General features: G+C 37.1%; 1 protein-coding gene across 8 annotated transcripts in view; it reads right to left on the bottom strand.

Annotated features, from left to right (window-relative positions):
- The window catches only part of DMTF1 (cyclin D binding myb like transcription factor 1), a 46,214-nt gene that overhangs the window by 1,372 nt on the left and 23,179 nt on the right, over positions 1-21,663 (bottom strand). For 6 of the 8 annotated variants that reach the window (XM_019825402.2, XM_019825405.3, XM_019825404.3 and 3 more), the window contains 12 exons: positions 21,015-21,091; positions 16,171-16,328; positions 15,005-15,037; positions 13,999-14,108; positions 13,095-13,271; positions 10,058-10,286; positions 8,686-8,837; positions 7,176-7,385; positions 4,539-4,624; positions 1,801-1,956; positions 920-1,294; positions 183-330 (listed from right to left, as the gene is read on the bottom strand). In XM_019825402.2, coding sequence (XP_019680961.1) covers positions 183-330; positions 920-1,294; positions 1,801-1,956; positions 4,539-4,624; positions 7,176-7,385; positions 8,686-8,837; positions 10,058-10,286; positions 13,095-13,271; positions 13,999-14,108; positions 15,005-15,037; positions 16,171-16,328; positions 21,015-21,091 — 1,911 coding nt within the window. The remainder of the gene's footprint in view (positions 1-182; positions 331-919; positions 1,295-1,800; positions 1,957-4,538; positions 4,625-7,175; positions 7,386-8,685; positions 8,838-10,057; positions 10,287-13,094; positions 13,272-13,998; positions 14,109-15,004; positions 15,038-16,170; positions 16,329-21,014; positions 21,092-21,663) is intronic. The other 2 variants (XM_003982713.6, XM_023250314.2) reach the window with 1 other exon arrangement.

The raw sequence follows: 21,663 nt of genomic DNA, 5'->3' as shown, positions 1-21,663 counted from the left end.
AGTTAAGTTTTAAGTGTATGTACTCTAAACCAGGTCAAGAAGTTAGAGTAAGTACTCTACCAAAGCGCAAAGTTAAACATGATGATGAACTACTGTTGGATCAAGACTAAAACAACAGAACTAAGGAGCCTGACTTTCCCCTTAAGATGTAGCAGGCACAGGATGCAGTTCTATTATAGTACCTGTTAGCGTCGTCAAAGGCAAGACCGATTCGGTATCGATAACGTCAGATGCCTGGATAAAGCCATGTGGTGAAGGAACAATAAGTATTGTTTCATCGTCAATGGTTGTCTGATCAACTTGTTCTTCTATGGTAGGAGACTCGAGGTCCTAAACAATAGCAATTCAAAAAAATCAGATTCTGACTTCTTTCTCAGTTTTAAGATCCCTATCACATTTAGGTTTAAAAGGACTTAAATTCAAACACTGTCCCATATTTTATAAAGCAAAGAAAAATGAAGCCTTAAAATGGACAAAAGTAATGACCCCCTACTCTCTTAAATATTGACAAAACAGAACCTAAAAGAAGCAATTCAGTTATAGGTTCCCTGAATGTAGAAGAAACAAATGCTGTTACACTGGGGTCAGTAAGATGGTTAAGCTGAACCACCAGGACCTATTATTAACCACCCTCCTGAAAATGATTCCATAGGTTTTCAACAAACAATTCTCAGTCTACTGGAAGGATGGGGGGAAAGGTTTTAGTGAAGCACAGTGCTAAGAGCAATACTGCTGTCTGACGGATACTTGTGAGGTCACAGGTAGGGGTTTGCACTTGATTTTGTGTCTAGAGAAAAAAGGAAGGTATTGGAGGATGTATGACCTTTACTTCCCCCAGATCATTTTTAGGCTCTTTAAAAACTGCAGGTTTGAGACTCAAGGCAAGAACCCAGAGCCTGTTTCCCTGGCTGCAACTTACCTCAGTAACGTAAGCACGGGCTAAAGGAGAAGACGACTCCTCTTGTTTAAGGTCGGTGTCAGAGATTTCTTCTGTTCTGACCATAACACTATCCATCAGTTCTGTGCTATTTTGGTTACTGAATTTGGATACATGAGCATCATTAAATGATGGCTCTACAGTTATCTTAGGCTGATGAATTTCATCGGGGAAAGTGTCTGCTTCTAGGGCATCTGGAGGCTCAGGAAAATCAGATGAGTGAATATCACTATCTACCGTCAGTTCTGCTTGGGACATGGAAGAAGTGATGTCCTCTGTGGCAACAGTCTGGATGATGACTCTTGGTGTGTGACACTGTACTGTGACATTGTCACTTGTGTTCAACAAATGTTCTGGCTATAAAATGTTAAAGAAAAACAATGGTAAAGTGAAAAAGGACCTACCAGACTCGTGTTACAGACAAAAAATACCATCTACAGATGGTACCCTACTGTCCCTTCTCCACCCTTCCCCTCTCCCCTCTGGAATGGTTGAATTCTTACACTATTTTTCTAAAACCCCTGTCAATCTCCTGTAAGGACAGACATGGGATGAGGGTTATATCCCAATGAAGGCAGAGTGATGGTGTAAAACCTTGTTCCCAAGGCAACGGTGGTAGGAAACATTGTTTAAATAAATGGACATTAGTTCTGGTTCTTAAACTTTCTGTCAACAAATCCTGTTCCCTAACAAGTACTTGGATACTTGAAGGGAATACATAATCGATTTTCCCCCCCGAGATACATTATTTTTGAAGGCACATGGGTTTCATCATAGTATTAAAAATAAAAGCCATTTGGTGACACTTATCAGTTTAGCCAGTCTAGAGAAAGTAGAAAAATCAAGGAACGAAGGTAACATACGGATAGAGCATGGACAATGATCTGTTCAGGAGAAGCAGGAGCAGCAGCTGTCAGGGTTACTGTAGGACTAGCCGTCAGAGTTAGGGGAAGGCCTTGGCTTGAGCTTGTTTGAAGTAGGTATGTGCCTGGAGTGCCAGTGGGCTGTAAATGGAAAGACTAGGGGAAAAAAATGAAGATCAATACAGGTGCAAGAACACGGAGTAAGTACGCTTATGTACACTCATAAGTCTAGCTTTACATCCAAAACAGGGACTTCAGTTTAGCCACACACGTATTTCCCCATCCTGAAGGTGCCATCAAGTAACAAAATGAAGGCTATAATATTCTTGTCCCAAGTCCTTAGTTGTTCTGGAGATTTACCAGAGAGACCAGGTCAAGCCCTGATCCTGCTCTTCACTCCCATGTATGTCTATGATCTGGTCTTAGCTATTTATTTCAAGGCACCAAGAATGGTTGCCTAAGCCACTGTGTCCAGTGCAGTGACCTACCTGCACAATCTTCCTTTACCACATATAAAACTGGCAATCTCCACCCCCCCAACCCCCCACTTTTTTAAAGTTTCACATTTTTGAAAAGTTACTACAGCAGAGTTGACCTGGACAGATTTTTTTCATAGTATAAGAAGAAATGTACATGGATAGCAATTCAAAATCTGAATGAAAAAGAAAATTCCTATTTGAAAAGGTGGTTAACTGATAATATGTTTATCTCTGGAGATTTTTTTTAAAATAAAACTAACAAAACTATTCAACATCAAGTCTTTCACAGCCATAGGTTTCTATAGAATAATTTGTTTGCTTTATCCTTCCTCCCCCACCCCCACAGGAAAGTATTTGCATTTGAAAGACAGGGTGACATTGAAGTCCTAGAGCCTGTGGTCTTGTGTACTTGAGTCACAACAACTCTTCTGGGTACTAATTCAATGAATCTAGGTTTCCTTATTGGCAAAGGGGGCATAATCACTAACCCCCAGGGAAGGGGTTGTGAGCATTACAAATTATTACAAAAGAGTGTCTGGCACACGGGGGCTCGATTTCTTTCCTCCCTCTTCATAGAAGTAAAAGCTGATCTTTTAATAAATACAACCTTTAGTAAATTACATGTGGTCAGGCAGGACAGTAAATATTACATATATGCATTTTATTTAATACACTTAAATTCACATAATCAGTTTTTTGAAGCTGAAGCACTATTATCATCCTCGTTTACTAAATTAGGACAGAAGTTTCTAAATACTTGATCGTAACCCAAGTTAAAACCTGGACACATACTCTAAATGTATGTGTATTTATTACTTTGGCCAGGGGCAGGAAGGGAGTTGGCAAAGGTTATCCACCTGTGATAAACACATTCCTGTTTTGGAGACCACAGGATTAAGAAGTGGAAGCTTAGGTTAAGTAAGTTGCTAGTAAAAGTTCCAAAATTGTTCTAAAAGAGAACTTCTTGCTGTGTTGGCCATCCTCATGAGATTTGGCTGTGCAGAGGATAAATTCTTGCACTAATACCTCATAATTTAAATACTATCTACTTTCTATATTCTTCCTGAAAAATGAGCTAATTTTGGGCATTACCCATTTTAGTAAACAGAACAAGAACAAGGACTTAAAATTTTTCTATCACACCCAAAAGAAAAACCCGTTCAAATTAGCAATCATGGCCCATTGCTCCCCAAAACCTCTTAGGAAACCTCATAATAGGCATTAATCTTTTTTTTTGTCTCTACAGATTTGCCTATTTTAGACATTTCAAAGAAACAGGAGTCAAACACTTTACAGTATTTTGCATCTCATTTCACTTAGCAAAATGTCTTCAAGGTTCATCCCAGGGACATGTTATCAGTACTTCCTTTGTTCCTTTTTACTGCTGAATAATTGTGTGGCTATAGCACATTTTAATTACCCATTCATTGGGATGGACATGTGCGTTTCCACTTTTTGGTTATTATGAATACAAACATTCATGTTCAAGTTTATGCAAACGCGCTTTCATTTCAAGAGAAATGAATATATATTGGATTAGAATTGGTGGCTCAGATGTTAACTATATTGTTTTACCTTTTTAGGAACTGCAAGATTCTTTTGCAAAGGGGCTAGTACGGTATTTACTGAGAGTACTGTGAAATAATTCATTCCACAAACCTTTTCTCAGATAACCAGTATAAACTTTTTGGTTGCACATGGTGTCTGTTTAGCACTCCACCCAGGGGCACCAGGATGGCTCAGTCGGTTGAGCATCCGACTTTGGCTCAGGTTATCACCTCACGGTTTGTGTGTTCGAGCCCTACATCGGGCTCTGTGCTGACAGCGCAGATCCTGCTTGGGATTCTCTCTCACCTTTTGCCCCTCCCCCACTCACACTTTCTCTCTCAAAATAAATAAATCAACTTAAAAATACTTTAAATATTAAAAACAATAAAAAATTTAAAAATTATTAAAATGGCAAATTAAAAAAAGGACTCCATACAAATCCATAGCATGCACCCTACTCATTAAGCACTGTCACTTTAATATATTATTATTGGCTTATATACAGGTGAAAAAAAAGACTGAAGTTAATTATAAAAGTGAAAGTCTGATTTATGTCCTCTTAACCATCTGGTCTCAAAAACACGGACATAGTTGTACGTAATGCCATTCATGGTAATTTTTGTTTCTTTTGTTCATGTGATAACAGTGTAAAACCAGTAATTTTTTTAATGCATAAAATGGCCAATATCTATTTTGTGCAGTGTTACTCACTGGAAGAATCTCAAATGTCTGTAGTGTTCCACTGTTTAGTGTTATTGTTTCCGAGTCAACAGTAGCGGCAGGGGACTCCGTTGAAGCTATGGTGAGAACAAGGACAAAATAAATAAAAGACATATTCTCATACTGAATAATTTGCATGGAAACCTGAAGTCATTTAATCTTACGAGAGAAGAAATCTAATGGATTTACCTGGGATGGCACAGATCAGGGTTGGCAAACCACGGCTCATACCCAAATCCAGCCCACTACCAGTTTTTGTAAATAAAATATTAGAGGAGCAGGGCCACACCTGTTTATTTTCTATGGTTGCTTTTGCACTACAAGGACAGAGATGACTAGCTGTGATACAGTACCTGTTAACCCCTGGTATTAATCACAAAATATTTCTAGTATTAAGAAGTAAGAGGAAGACACTAAGGCTAACTTACAAAGCAAGAGAAAGTGGATAAAAAAAATAAATTTTCCCTGGATATTCTGGTAAGCAGTACAGATGACTGGAACAGTAGTCCCCAAACACGAGGCTTTAGTTCTAGCAACATTACTTCTGAGAATGTAAACCTGAGCAAGTAACTTAATTTGAACTTAACTTATTAAGGTTTAGAGATTTTGGCTGTCCTTCCTGCATCATGGGAGTTGTTGGGAGGACTAAAAACATGAAATATAAGAGAGTACTATTTCAGAATACCACATATGGGAGACTGAACAGCGCATTAGAGATCACATCATATAATCTTATAGATGTGTCAATTGAGGCTTTATTTAAACTTGGGCAGTGTTGGTTACACCTGATCAAGGTTATTAGGAACTATAACTAGAAGACATGCTATCTCTTGGTGCTTTCAATTGTACCTGCAGATAAATCCATGTGAAAAAAAGATTTGGAATCGGCTTTTAATCTGTAGTTTTTACTACAACTATAATACATCTCAGTGAGAAAGGAAGAGACCCTTTTCAAAATAAATGCACTTGATTTATGTTATTTCTCTATTAGATGGATTCTTAAGATCATACCTAGAATAATTTAAAGTGATTCCCAATAAATAACCTAAGTCATGGGTAAACAAAATATGGGCAGGGACAGATGTGGCCCAAAGCGAAGAATGGTTTTTACATTTTTACAGGATTGTTTAAAAACAAACCAGAATATTCCACAAAGACCTATGTGGGCTCCAGACCCTACCATGTTTATATTTACTATTCTGGCTTAAAGTGTAACAATCCTTGACTCCTAACACAAAGGAAAAAACAATCCTGAGATTTTAGCCTGAATGCAAACAGTAACTGATGTGTTGTAAAACTCTTACTGTACTCACATTTCTTGCTGAAAGAAAATTATTCTACATATATTTAAAAAAAAAAAGCCATCTTGTAAATATTAGGGTACCAATTCTAAAATGTCTGTATTGCTAGTAACTATAGTCATTACAATGGCCAAGGAACGTTCTACCAGTCTCTGCACAATCTATAGCCAACAGTCGCTCTCATGTTTGTGGCAGACCAGTAATTTCAGTTGCTTTGCAATTCTTCATACTATAAAGGAAAATAAACAGGGCTAACGAATTTTTTCATGCTTTATATTACATTGGTGGAAAGCTAATGCAAATAACCAAACTTAAACTAGGACTGTAAGACAGGCATGATTAAAGATCCAAGGTAACTTTGACAGTCACTGGATACAGGAGGTGTTACTACCACCGATAGCTCAGTGATTCTCAAAATGGGATCATAGGGTACATTTGAAACCCTGTAGGGTGTTTTTATATTTTGCCATAATGATTAGAAAGTATTACTGGCATTCTGTGGGTGAGGTCAAGGGACAAGGAGCATCTTGCAATGTGTAGGACAGCCCTGGTAACAATGAATCGTCCCACTCAAAATGCCAATAATCCCCTGACTGAGAATGACACACAGCAATTGGTATACTCTCGGCAACGACCTTGCCATAGGCATAGCATTTAGGGAAAGAAAAGAAATGAGGTGAACGTGAATAATAATATGGTTCTGAGAATTTTATTTTCATTCTTTTTCTGTTACTCTATCATGGAAAAAAGGGCAGAAATATCAACCTGGTTTAGATCTGAGGAAATAAGTTTTCCTCCCTATACCAACTGTTGGTTTCTCATAATCTCCTGAAGCACAAAAAATGTCAGAGGCTAAGGAAAAGAAGGGTAAACACAACAGTTCCCACAGGAAACTGGCTCTTCACTTCCTGAAGAAAGTCTTTAATCTCATCAAAACCATTTCTTCTACATATGGCCTCAAGTCCACCCCCAATCCCTGTGCCTTCTGGTGAATTACTACAAATGATGTGCCACCTTGTGAAGTTTATTTCCTTACTAAACTGACTAGAGTTCAGGTAGTGTTTTATTAATCATTCTTTGTAACATCTAAAAGAAAGGATTTCAAATGGTTTATGAAGCCTGGGCAGTTGGTTATCAGTCCTTCCTGTCACACTCAACTTTTGTGCAAATATTGAGCTAATAAACATAAAATGCCTTGGACTGCATTTGTCAACTTGTACAAATTTCTATTCACATTCTAGAAGAATGAAGGGTATTAGATGGTAAAGCCATTAACAAATTGTATAGGTCCCATAATGGCAAGGGGTCTTGAGTAATAAACACTTACAGACATGGGTGATCTGGACCGGAATCTGCAAGGCTGCCACGGGGCTTGGAGACATGGCTGTGCTGTCTTCCAAGCGGGCGACTCTGATCTGGACATGCTGTACACTGGAATTGGAATTACTGTTTGGAACTCCAGATCCTGATTTATTCTCCAAAAGCGTTGGGTTGTTTTTTTGGTTCTCATGTAACTGTTTAAGACCTTTTATTAAGACTGAAGGGAGATGGGTAGACAAAAAGAACATTGATTCTCCGACAGACCACCATCTAAGCAGCAAGGGAGGTGGGGGTAAGGAGGGAAAGTATTTGGAATAAATAATTGTATACTGCATGTGAGATCTCAGCAAAATAGTAATAAAAATATTTTAAGGCTACAACCTGTCTGGAAATTTGTGGAAACACTATCCATCACAAGAAATTAAAAAAAATTCATAGTATTATTCTTGTCAACCAAGATGCATTAGAAAAAACACAAAACCCTGTGTGGAACATGAAAATAAGACCTCTTCAATGTCCTAAGGCTTCAGGATAAAATTCTTATTACTTAAGAAGAATATTGTTAATGCAAAGTAGCTTATTTTCTTTTCAAAACGAATACTGTACGCCCTCCAACCCCCTCCAGGACTCAAGGACACTTAACTCACACCTCCAGAGTAGCAGCTCATCTTTAGCAAACAGTACTCTGCAACCACCTTGAATTCTTGTACAGGAAAGCAAAATCTACACTTGTCACCCTCCACTAGTCATGATAAACTCTGGAAGCCCTTTCAGGTGATAGTAAAATCTGGGTGGGTTCATGTCACATTAGTATTCACTCACTCTTCTGGATTTAACACCTGATTTATAAATTTATAACTATGTGTTAAAAAAATATATATATTTTCATCAAGCCAGAGTTCTTCAGAATATAATTTTCCTTTGGAAAAATGGGAAGTTGGAGAACTATACCAAGGATAATGAATTTAAAGACCTTAATTAAACAGACTGTACGACTTAGATGCACACCCTACGTGCAAAGCAGGCAATGAAGAGCCAAACGTGCTCTGCCTCATTTTAAGCAAACCCAAGTTAATATCTCTAGATTTAGATAACAAATGAATTACAATTTAGTCTTTGTACTATAAAACCACTAAGGAATTTCTCTAAATGACAAACCCAGTTAAGATATTTGAAATTATTTAACACATAAAAGTTGATTTAAACCTAAGTTTTCAAAAATACATCTTTGTACACAATATCTAAAATCAATTTCTTCTTCACAGTTTATATGAGAACAAGAATATATGTCAATTGTGTATATTTTCATCTCAGCTGCTTTAAGAATTACAAATCACATCAACTCTTCTCAAGGGAAGAAAAGACAGTTGCCCCCCAAAATAGGGCAGAGGTTTAAATGAAGTTCTGCCATGATTCAGATCTCTAGCTGAGGCAAAGAACTTCTAACCTCTAAGTAAGTCCTGAGGAGTAAAAATGGTAAGACTTGGGAAGGACTTAAGAATCAAATAATACATTACCAGGAAACGAAACATCCTTATGATTTGCAATTTGCCTTTTGATGGTCCACCATTTACTTCGAAGCCACTGTGGTGAACGGACACTGCTCCATCCCTCTGCTAACAGATCCCAGTTTATGTCATTTTCATCAGCTACATCAAGCTCTGCTATCCTACAGGTTAAAACAACCATTTGTTACATGTTATTTATTTCTCTGTAAGAAACCTCCTCTGACTACACGTGATGGCAATGGCAATAAAGGGAATGTAAACTTATGTTGGAGATGCTTTGTTAAGGTGTATGGGAAGGAAGGGATTCCAGGAGTGCACACTGCTTCCAGAGCTGAGAGCTATGAAATCCCACCAGCAAGAGCCTTTTGTTAATGGTGCAACTGATGGGCCCGAGTGTAAATGGTGACAACCAGATGAAACACTGTAAAGGAAAGGGAGTAGCTAAAGGTTATTAGAACAGGATAAGAGCAGGTTTAGTTGTATAGTGTTCTGCAATGTTTTACAGTGTGTTAGAGCAAGTTATTTCCTACATCTGAGCTTTTCCGTTTCTATATTAAAAATGTTTAGAAATGAGCTATCTGTAGACAACTATTTGCAAAAAGTGTATTAGAAACAAAACCCCAAATAAAATGTTGAAAAAACAAAAACAATGCTCCAGCAACAACCAAAACATTAACTTAACAACCATTATAATAGCACAACTAAATTTTGGGGTATGAACGGTCTACTTGTTTTCTAGCTTCAACTGTCATGATGATTTTGATTTTCAGGAGGGAGTAGCTTCTATTACTTCAAGGTCTCAAACATTTTCTTGCTGGTATTTTTGCCCATTTGGGTCACTGATTCTTAATGGTTAAAACGACTAATTTAAAAAAGAAGCTTAGGATTATCTCCTAGCTATGTTTGGATACGTGTGAAATGGAAGTATCTGATTTGGCCCAGTATGAAGGTGTGGGGTAACTGTAGTTGAACCCCCTTCTTGGCAATCCAAACAGCCCAAGAGTGAAGGGCATGGAGACTGAACAGCCCTCTTCCCCTTGACACGGTCTCCCTCTGCTAGGGGTGAGGCACATTGCTGGGACGGTGGCAAGCTGCAGGGCCACCGCCTGTGCCATACCTGTTCTGTGGATAGAGACGACTTCAGTCTCTACGCCTTCAATCTGCTACTTTGCACGAGCACTAAATCCACTAAAAAGGAACACAAAACAAAAAAAGCTCAATATGAAATACATAGGATCTGAAGGATCCTCTATGGATCCTTTCTCTATGGAAAGGATGCTTTTCAGACATTAGGCATCTAGGGAGACCCAAAGAGGAAAATCCATCAAGATACCTAGAGCCATTAAGCAGCTTTTGTTATTAAAAGATCTAGGACACGAACCTGAGGATGAGATTGATTTCATCTTCCTTGGTCCATTCAGTACCTCCACTTTGTTTCCAGTTCAGGTAGTTGAGCCATTTAGAGCGACACTGCTTTTCTGAGCGGGTCCCCACTCGTTCTGCCACAGCTGCCCAAGACACGCCCTGTGTCACTATGTCACCAGGCTCAGTGCTTGTCAATTCATGAACCACCTCTGCAAGTCTCTTTTCCTCTTCTTCTGTCCACTTCCCTAAAAGAAGGAAATCAGCTAGACTACTACTGCTACCTTTTTTTTTTTTTTTTCCAAATCAGATTCAGCCCTGTATTTCCAAGGACTGATGGGAAGTACACAGTAACACCCAAAGTATTTCTGAATGACCTGGGGGTGGGAAACTGCACACATCTACTAAAACAGTTGTTTTAGTAGCCTATACTAGCCCAGTAAGGTTCTTGGTATCAAAGAAAATACAGAGTCTTGTAGAAAACAATGACCGACTCTTAAAGGAAAGAAAAACTACCCAATATATACCTAGAAAGAATTCTGTACTGTCAAGTTGCATTAATTGTAAGTAGGAAGAGCTTCACGAATGGCATGATGGACAAAGAAACACACAATTTTTACTTAGTATCACCTAAGATTCCTGCTCTGCAGAAGTGTAGTAAGCCAACAGAGATCCTTCATTATAGTAATGAATGGTGTAACTCCTAAGGGCTTCCGCCCGTTTTAGTAAAAATGAAAACTAGGTTTACATGATCTCCTTTCCCCCATCCCAACTCCAAGAAACTGTGATAAAAGAGAAGTCTGAGACTGGCACTCACACATGATTTTACTCAAGGCTTTCCTGAAGCCATAAACCAGTAATAACACCAAATGATTCTCTTTGGTCTTTTCTTAAGGATCAAGCAGAAAAACAGGAAAAGAAGAGAAACTTTTTACCCCTCCCACTTCTGTTTCCATTTTGTTATTAGTAACTAAAAATATCTAGAAAATTTCAAAAGTGCCACTATGCCTGCTTCAGGGATTCCATTCATTCAACAAATATTTACTGAACATCTATTATGTGCTAGGCATAGTTCTGGATACCACATACTCAAGGCAAAATCCTGCTCTCCTACTTTAGCATAAGTGTCTCATAGTGTGGTACAAAAAAAGAGAAGTCATGATCAGAAATACTATGTAGCAACATGAAAAGCAAACAGGCGAATCAATCCCTCAGACTGGCAATCAGGAAATGGCAGTGTTTTTCCATTATTATGCTAACAAAAGGGGTTCTGCTCTCAGAATGTCTTACATAAAACGCTAGGGTCCCATCCCTAAATCTAAAGCTCCTATTCCAGCTTCACTCATTAAGCTGTCATTCACAGAATAACAAGAGTTAGTGGAATTTCTGTTCTCACTGTCTTGCAGGTCATAGTGCTGGTGGAATGGTTACTCAGAAAATATTCCTAATTGCACTTTAGCAGGATAGGGAGGTGAAAACAGAAAATATATATACTGAAAGCTTAACTTGATAACTATTTTTTTTTTTTTTTAATTCAAAGAATGAGCAGAGTGTGGATCCTTCAGAGAATTTTGGGGCTAAAAGGGAACAATGAGATCATTCTAACCTCTTTCTTTTACAGAGGAAACTGAGGCTCAAAAGATTGAGTGAGAGTTAGTGGCAAAATCTAAATACTGTTGTTGATCACAAAGGTTAGGTTTAACAGTGTCATCTGTTAAAAGTTAAAAAGGCATTTGTGGTCTGGGGGTTGAAACAACAGTCGCAAGTTTTTTTCTATGGAAAAATATACTTATTTGTTTGAAATAAGCAAAAGAGAGCCACACCTTTGGAATATAACTTCTTAAATTGTGATCTGCCTGAACTAAAGTGTTTTATATACCTGAGTTGATAAGCTTGTTAACGTAAGCTCCACAGTTAGATGGGCTTAAATTAAAACAAACTCCTGTATGTAAGCCTTAATGATAAATACTTTCACAACCGGAGCAGTTATGAGTTGCTACAAAAAGGAAACATGGTACATACCTAAAACGACTGAAAAGTGAGATGTGTCCCTGTGAACAGTGTCATCTCACACAAAAGAAAAATGAAGGATTACTTAGGTCTATAAAGCTTGATGAAAAAGCAAGACTAGAAAATAAAATCTGAATTAAAATTGTGGTAGGGTCCCCTCCCTAAGGAAAGAAAAGGAAAAAAAAAAACCCTCAAGGCAACCTTGCTATTTGCTTACTTGACAACATCCCTCAAGACCTTGTAAAATGAGACCACTTAACATCAGACCACATGTTTGTGTGTTACCATATATGGGAGACGAAGTAAAAAAATACATAGAAAACTACACCACGTGGCGTTCGGGGCTCAGTTCTTTGGGTACGAACCTAACTGAGCGGTGCCAGCAGGAATAAAGTTGCTTCCTGGAAAGAAAAGCCTCGGTGTTATGACTCTCTGTGGGAGAATCCTGCTACATTACTGGGGGGCTCGTCCGGGATTCGGACAGTGCATTTCCACCTCCTTTGCCACTGGGGCTGCAAACCTCGGGGTGCCGGGAGAGGCAGCCTCACCTGGTGCCAGCAGGCCGTTTGATCCACAGGAGACCAGCCCTCCTGGCACACCGGGGCAACAATCCCCGTATGTGCTCATGGAACCCAAGAGGCCCAGGAACTGGCTCAGGGATGCCCATCAGCCTTCTAAGAACCCAGGTTCGTTTTGGCAGACCTGCCCGTAAGAGGCAGAAGGGGAGCCTGATCACCTCCCAGAGGTGCACTAGTAGTTCCACAAGGGACGAGGAACGAAGCTGCAACACTAAGGTGTTGTTGCTGGGCAGCAGGTTGGAGTCGCCGTGTGACTGTGTATGGGGACTTGTGTCTCCTTCATTTCCCTGGTCAACGACTATGATAATTCGAGCCAACTGTCTCTGGTTATTCTACCTCAGAACGGGGACTTGAGGGAATATTCCCAAGCAGCTGCCAAAACTCCTTTTGTTTTGGGGAAATTCCCTGTCTTCTCAGGACTGACATGGACTGTCTCGTTCCACTGGTGGCAAACAAAACAAAAGAAACCTGGAGTCTGCTCCTCTGAGCTGCCAAGATTTAAAACTGGGAATTCTCTTCTCTGCCTTCCGCTGGCACCTGTCTCTTCTGCCTTCCCTTCCCCGCTCCTGTTTCTGCACCACCTGGGGGGCGGCTGGCACAACTGGCTCCTCAATGCCTCAGGCACCATCAGCTCCTCCTCCCACCCTAGATGTCCAGGAACAAAGACCACCGATGTCAGATTTCCCCACCAACGTTGCAGGTAAAAATTAACCAAGGGGAACAAATTGTCTTACGTGGACTCAAGTAAAACGTATTCAGTGTTTAAGCTAATTTAAGTTTGTTGGTTTGAGATAGATGATGTTTATCAACATTGAAAAAACTTTTATTCTACCTTGATTTGCTGAGGGTCAAATAAGCTCATGTTATCTCTGTTCCAATTTGTTAACAAAAGGATGACTTAAAGGGACAGTTAATTTTGTCGGTCTCTTAAGTTTTCATGGGTAATTGTTAAGATAGCTTTTAAAGTCTTTGGTAACCTAAAATGTTAAAGTTTTGCTTGCATGCATGCTAAATTGAGATTGAATTCATTCGGTATCTAATGAGATAAGAGGCTAAAGCACTAATTACTAGATGTAGGTTTGTGCTTCTGACTTGTGGCAAAAAACCCAAAAAACCTAAGGATCTTTGGAACTGGTGAAAACATGCTTTGTGTTTAATGGATTTATAAGCTTGCCATCTAAAAAAAAATTCTGATGTAACAGAGAGTTCACAATTGGTTACTAGTTTTCACTGGAGACTAAGGTGTCTAAGAGTTAAATTCCTGCTACAAAGTGAATGACAAATTTCTTCCCAGGACAGAAGACAGGGCATATGTGAAAGGCCAGGAAGCGCCAATGGAGACCAGAGAAGCCAGCGGGGGCGCTCACGGTACCTGTGTTGCAAGTATCCTTCATCAGTCGGCACCGATCTTTGACGGAAGATGCGCTTCTTCCTAGCGCCGCCCCTATTGTTGCCCAGTCATTGCCATGCTTTATCCGGAGCCTAAAACAAGAGTCTGCCAATCAGCATTTGGTTCAACTGTTTTCTCCCTTTTAATTTCATCATTTATTCTTCATTCTTCTTCTTCCCATTTGAGTGGTTTGGAAGTTGTGGGCAGCAATACTTTGAGAGCCAAAGTTTGAAAGTGTGGCCTTTTTTTGGGGTCCACAGTTGTCTGTGGGTGAAAAAAAAACAGGCAGCAATTGCCTTTTTCCTGGGTCAGAGAAGAAATAAGTAACTTGGATATGTGTTCAAAAAAGACCAAATTTCCCCTCAGGTTACTGACAATCTCCCAGGCAATCCCCAGATTGTTCCCTTTTGAGTACTCCTAACAAGCTCTTCTCAGTCATCTGAAAAAGTTTCACAAGGTGCTATCATCATTGTAACAAGGACCAGCCTTCAATTTTCACCATGATCCATACAATCCATTTACCCATACCCTGCTCAACGAAGCAAAATTATTTTTCCTGTGAAATAGCCTTTATAAGGTAGAGTCCGCCCAGATATTAAGTAAAACTTTTGCTAAGTCATCATTTTAAACACAGTAGCACAACCCTGGTTTTAATTCCGTATGTAAGTTCCTGAGGTCCGGTCTTCAGGCCACCAAGAATGGCCATCTAGTCTCTTCTGTAACCCTTATCAGTGGTCTGCCACACATTTCATTCGGCAGCTCACAACAGGAGACTAAATTTATGGGCATTTATGGGCATACTCTGCACGTATGGATCTGAAAAGTTCTTTTTTACGGTCTCATGCTTAACAGCAGGATTAAATATACCAGTCTACTAAAACTCTCTTGACATTTTCAAAATAAAAGTTTTAAACGCAAAGATATTTTTTTAGAAAGGTAAAACCCAACTATCAAAATTAATGAAAAGGAAAAAAATTGTTAAACTTACTCCTTGAGCTTTTCAATTTCTTCAGGTGTATATCTAGAAATTTAAACAAATTTTTAAAAAGATGAATTAAAACAAAGAATGCTAAACAACCTTGATAAAAATCAGATTTTCACTTAGGGAGCCAAAAGGTAAGTCACTTAGCAGAATGATAATATTTTTAAAGTGACTAATTTCAAGGTAAATGACTGAAAATTAAAACTAATGCTTCTATTTTTTTTGCAAAAAAAAAACTTTTAGCTGTAACAAAAGTAATTAATGTATATTTTTCTCTAGGAAAATTCAACATTTAAAACATATTTGCTCCTATTCTGTTTAACTTTCCCTTTATTTCAAAACTGGTTTCAGGTCCTCTGATAGTTATTCCGAAAGACTTATGCATGACATTATAAACCAGAGCCAAGATGCAAATCTATGGTGAATTCTCACAAGGCACTGAAAAATTTAAAATTCTCTTCATTTCCACTACCCATGCATGGACATGTGCCATACTCTTGCTTTAATGTAAAGGCTCTTTTTCTTTAGTTGGGCAAGTACTCAAAACAGCCATTGCAATTTCTTTTTAAAAGCAGTATCTAATAAACTGTCCTATGACTACCTAAAATTTCCAAAGAGAAATTATAAACATGTTAGTAACACTATATAATCATTGAGTTGAAAAAAATGATGCCTTCCCATAAATGTTGCCTATAACAGAAATCCATGCATTGTATTCAGAAATTTAGTTATTTTTCCACTCTGGTTTTATTAAAAAAAAAAAAAAAGTCACTAACCTAGGAAATGCTATACTATAAAAAAAAAAAAAATTGAATAGGAACAATGTTACTGATGAATTGAGGTTTTTCCACACTTCCTAAATCTTTAACCACTATAATGCATTTTATTATAACGTTACTTTATTACAAAGCAGAGTTTGACACATGAAGACAGCTAAGTCTAAAATCTGACATATATAAGGGGACTTAGATTCTACTTTCTAGGAGCCCTTGTTAAAATGAGGTTTCCATATTTATAACATGGAAATGGAGAGAAAAAATATTAACACAACAAACTAATCATAGCTGTCTCTAATTAAAATTTTAATCATAACTATACTTTAAAAAAATGAAAGCTCCTTAAGGTATTTCCCCTAATTACATGAAAACATGCAGCATTACAAGTTTTCATACTTTCCCACATGGTTTCTGTCATCATACATGCGAAGCACTCTTCTATAAACTGCAAACAAAGGCCGGTTCAGACCCCATGCTATAGTCCTGTAGAAATCTTTTCTTTCGTCTTTTGACATCTCAAAGATGATTTCTGTAGCATCTTTTATTCCGCGTGCCTAAATGGGTTACATTTCTTTGATTTAGGGATTTCTGATAAAATGCATATGGATATACTATGCTTTTTAAAAGTTGTTTCTTTTATGTTCAAGATCACCAATGGCATTTAGAAAAATAATGCATTGTTAATTCATTAATAAGTCAAATATAAACTTTAGAATGTTTCAAGAGATAATAAAGTGATACTTTAATGTTCCAAAAAGAAACTGTATAAAATTCAGTAAAGTTGTGTCAACCCCTTTTAAAACAGAAAAATATTAAAATCTAAAGTAGAAAATCATAACAAAATTAATGGAATGAGGAATCAAGTAACAGAAATGACAAGCAATGCTAAAAAATGCTTCTTTCAAAAGATCCATTAAGACTAATAAAATATGAAAAGATAAACTTACAGCAAAACTAAAAGACAAAACCATACTGGAAATGAAAAACATGGGGTCTAAATAGAAATGCTACAGAGAGTAGAGAATTAAACATTATGAAAATTCTATGGCAATAAATTTGAAAACTTACATAAAATGAACAAACTCCTAGAAAAATTAAACTTACCAAAATAGACTCAGGAAGAGAAAGAAAATCTAGTAAGCACAGACCATCAAGAACATTTAATAAGTTATTAATAATTTTCTCACAATGGAAACACCAGGCCCACATGGCTTTATAGGTAAATCCTACCAAACAATCAAGATAATTCTGATTTTTAAACTATTCTAGGGTATAGAAAAACAGGCGGGACACTTCTTCATTCTCTTTATTAGGCTGACATAACCTCAATAACAAAACCAGACAAGGACAGTTTCAGAAAAGATTTTTCAGGTAAGCTCATTCATTAACATAGATCCTCTAAGTCCTTAAAGTATTTTAGCACAATGAACCCAACAATGTATAAAAAGGTTAATAATCAATGCAAAAAGTGAGCTTATTCCAGGAATACAAATTTGTGTTAATTTCAGAAAAAATTAGTTATTAATTATAAGATTTATGGAAAAAATATAAATATCAAGTTTGGTTTTGCTGACAATTTGATAAAAGAAAATATTTAGCAAGGCTGCCGCTTACGAAATCAATATATAAAGTCATTTATTTGCGTTTCTATAGAAAGTTCGTAACAAAGTTTACAAGTTCTCATTTACAGTAACATCAAAATTAAAAGCAATAGGACTAAATCTTAGGCAAGTTACCCAAGTCCTTCATGGAGGAAAACAAACTATCAAAAGGCATTAAAGAGGAATTCACTACAATAGAGGGCTCTACGATGTTCTCAGTAGCAAGATGAAATACTATAAAGATGTGAATTCCCCTCAAACTGATGCACAGATTCAATGCAGTCCCCCCAACAAATCCCAACAGTTTCCATTCTCTGCAACCTGATTCTAAATTTATAAAGGAAGAGCAAAGAGCCAAAACTAGCCAAGACATTCATAAAGAGACTTGTCCCACATTTATCTATACTTGTGCAGGTATCAACAAACAGAACCTGGGAACATATTAGAAAACCTAGAAACAAATGTGTGGAAACTAGATCTGGGACAGAATGGACATTGTACATTGGGAAAAGACTGATATTCCATAATGATGCCAGGACAACCGCCAACCATACAAAACAAAACAAAAAACCCCAACAACAGTGAAATCCTATCTCACAGCTATGGGAAAAAAAATCAGTATGAAAGGCAAAACTAAAACTTTTATGTCCTTGACGCAGAGGAGGAGTACCTTAAACAACCATGCAAAATATAAAGGTAAAAATGATTATTTTTATATTGAAAATTAAGAATCTTTTTTCATCATATGACCCCTAGGGAGAAGGAAATGCTAGGCCACTGAATTGGGACAAGATATCTACAATACAAATAAACAAAAAAACCATTAGTAACCAGCATACATTAAGAATGTCTAGGGGCACTTGGGTGGCTCAGTCAGTTAAGCACCTGACTCTTGATTTTGGCTCAGGCCATGATCTCAGGGCTTGGGGAGATGGAGCCCCACATCAGGCTATGCACTGAGAGCACGGAGCCTGCTTAGGATTGTATTTCTTTTCTTTGTCCCTCGCATATGCGTGCTCGCTCGCTCGCTCTAAATAAATAAATAGTCTAGAAAATGATAAAGAACCCTATGGAAAAACTGACAGAAAATACAAATAGGAATTTCAAAAAGGAAACACTAAAAATGGCCACTAAGCATATATAAAAGTATGTAATCAGAGAAATACAAATTAAATCCATAATAAAATACCACTCACACCCATCAGATTTTTACATATTAATAGCAAAAAACCTAAAAAGACCCTAAATGACCACTGACTGCACCTGGGTAGGTATTTATCCTAGCATAATGAAATAAAGCTAAAAAAATCAACAGGGAATGGATCACAAAATCACAACAAACAACAGAAATCAGTTAACACTCAGGATAAATCTATTTACATAAATTTCAAAAAGAAGTAAAATTATACTGATATGCATTATATACATTCTTTTGAATATGTAAAATTTCAGAGTAAAAAGTATCTAAATTTTTTAAAATTAATTTTCTTTTTTAAGTAATCTTTACACCCAATATGCACTTAAACTCACGACTACAAGATCAAAAGAGTGACACACTCTACTGACTGAGCCAGCCAGGAATCCCAAGTTTCTAAATTCTAGAATCGAAATTTTTCTTATGCAGTTTCAATTATGCAAATAATTAGGCCTAATATTTATAAGCCTAAATATATAAAAGGCAATATGTTGCAGGATGACCATACAGTGAGATGGAAAGATTTTTTTTCTTCTGCTGTTTTTTTTTTTTTCCAAACTTGTGACAGTTACTTTCATTTATCTGACATCTAATTAATTGGTTTAAAAATGGCACCACAATGTTCTTAAACAGCAGCACATACTAAAAACCATGGTCAAATATCAAACAAATTATCTTTTCCCAAGATCAGTATATCTTTGTGGACATTTCCTATCTCTGCCAATCCATTCATTATTCTCCCAGTTATCCAAAAATAAAACATTCTGAAGTTATTCCAACCCCTCATTTTCCCTCTTCCCCAACATCCAGTCACCAGGTTTCCTTAGATTACCTGCTTATCTGCCGTTTCCCTGAAAATTCTCCCACCACCATAGTTTAAAGTCCTTACTACTCTTATCTGGTCAACTGAAATGGTCATCTAAAAGCTCTCAAATTTCAGTCACATTCCCACCCTTTATTCCCTGGAAACCATCTACTCCAATCCCCTAGACAAGAAACCACCTTAATTCCCAAAGTTCAATGTTGTTACTGTTCGTCATTGCCTTATTTAAACCTGCAACATTTTTCCAGGTTTTTCCATTTTAACTAAAGTGTATGTGACCAGTGGACAACTTTAATATACTTCTAGATACATTTTCAATGGTCACTGCACTTGTGTTTCTCTTAAAAACAAACAAACAAACATAAAACCCCAAAAAACTAGTTTGCTAGGAATAATCTTTACCCATTAACAAAGAAATGAAGTGTTTCACTCTTTACAGTTCATAAAGCTTAGCTTGGGAAGAGTACAGCTTAAAATTAAGCTTTACAACGTGGATATTCTAGGCAGCAAATGTATTTATAATAGTGAAAAATAATATAAACCACCTAAGGATCAAACAATAGAATGGTTAAATAAATACTGTACTCCTCCCATTCCCAAACAGTGCTAATGGTCTATATTTCAAACATGCACTAACTCCTTTACAGGAATGGTCAGCAAATCTCTGGAAACATTTCCTTGAGAAGAGCACAGATCTACTCCACCAATTCCTCACTTAACTAAGTTACCAGTTTTTCTCATTTTCCTATAGAAAAGAGTTCTAATTTTTTGGACTGGATTTCAAAGTCAAGTTTCCAGAGGCTAATTAACTCAGTTCAAGTTAAAAGGGCTAATTCAACGTGCTCTGGGTTTCATTTCTGATTCCTTGGTACTCAGCATTTACTCATGCTGTTCCCTCCAGCCCTATTCCAGTCTAAGTTCTATTTCTTAATGATTCCGCTCAAATCCTTGATCTTCCAAGTATTTTCCCTAACTGTCCCAAACCCTAAAAATACACTCTTCCTTCTCTGATTTCATGCAGAATTTATCACTCACATGGTACAAAGCCTTGTGTTGGTCTTCACCTGCTTTCAACACTCCCAAATGAACTGCTGGCTTTTCAAACACCAGTACCCTGTGTTATAGGAATTCCTATCTCCAGTGCCTCAAAAATACTGTGTTCGAGAGACATTTACTGAAGAGGATGACTTAGCTAACATATAAGCCTCAACAGGAAAATGAATTATCCATTTTTTAAAAAAAGGGAGGACTGTCATGTCAGAAATTCACTCAAAGAAGAAGATGTGTATCTTAAGCTTTAGACAATACAAGCTTAAACTCTTAATTATTAGGTTGCTTGAAAAGACAGGGCTTTAGGGTTTTGAGAAGCTGTGAGGATTTTGTCTAAACTTTTGGTATTAACTAAAGCAGTAAAACTATTTTAAACTAAGAATTCAAAATTTGTTTAAAAACATACCATAATCATACACCTTACAATTATTAAGCCAAGACACATATTAGCCAATCATCCATCATAAAAATTACTGAAAAGCTCCTAATAAGTACATACAATATGATGCTTTGATAATTTTTGCAACTGGAAATGAAAAAATTAGTCAAACAAAAATATGCCATAAGATACCTTTAGATAGCGTTCAATATTGTTCATCAAAATATCAATTTCCTCCTTAGACCACATCCCCTGTTTCCATTTATGTCCTTTAAAGGAAAACAAATAATATTATAGAAAATGTTATCCTTCAAGAGGGATAAAACACTAAAGATTTGCTTTGTGATTAAATAAATTATCTGTGTGAATAAAAGGCAGCTAATTTCTCCTTCATCTGAAATCTGAAAGATCTCCACGTAGTTGCTTTTGTAACCTCTGGTTTTTAAAAAAGAATACATTCAATCTTACTAAATAAAGACAGTAAGAAGTAAAAGGTGAAAAAATTATTACTTCCTATCAGTTATATTTCTTATTCAATAATAAAAGCCTGCTAAAAAAAGGCATGAGAATTATAAAAGCCAATCATGCTCCAAACTTTCTGAAAAATTTATCCAATGCAAAAAATAAATTTTATGGGCAAAAGAATGTGCACAAAAGATTCTAGGACAAGGTAAACATAATCCAATGGATACCAAGTGAATAATACTTAATGAGTATTTACTATACAGTGGTTGAACACAATCAATTTACTTACTTTTGCTTCCTTTTCTTATTTCAGAGTGGCATATCCATGACCTGCACTTTGTTGTAGCAGTTCCCTAACAATCCTTATGAACTCTGC

This window comes from Felis catus, chromosome A2, assembly GCF_018350175.1.
Source record: "Felis catus isolate Fca126 chromosome A2, F.catus_Fca126_mat1.0, whole genome shotgun sequence".
Taxonomy (NCBI): domain Eukaryota; kingdom Metazoa; phylum Chordata; class Mammalia; order Carnivora; family Felidae; genus Felis; species Felis catus.
This window is presented reverse-complemented; position numbering and strand designations above follow the sequence as displayed.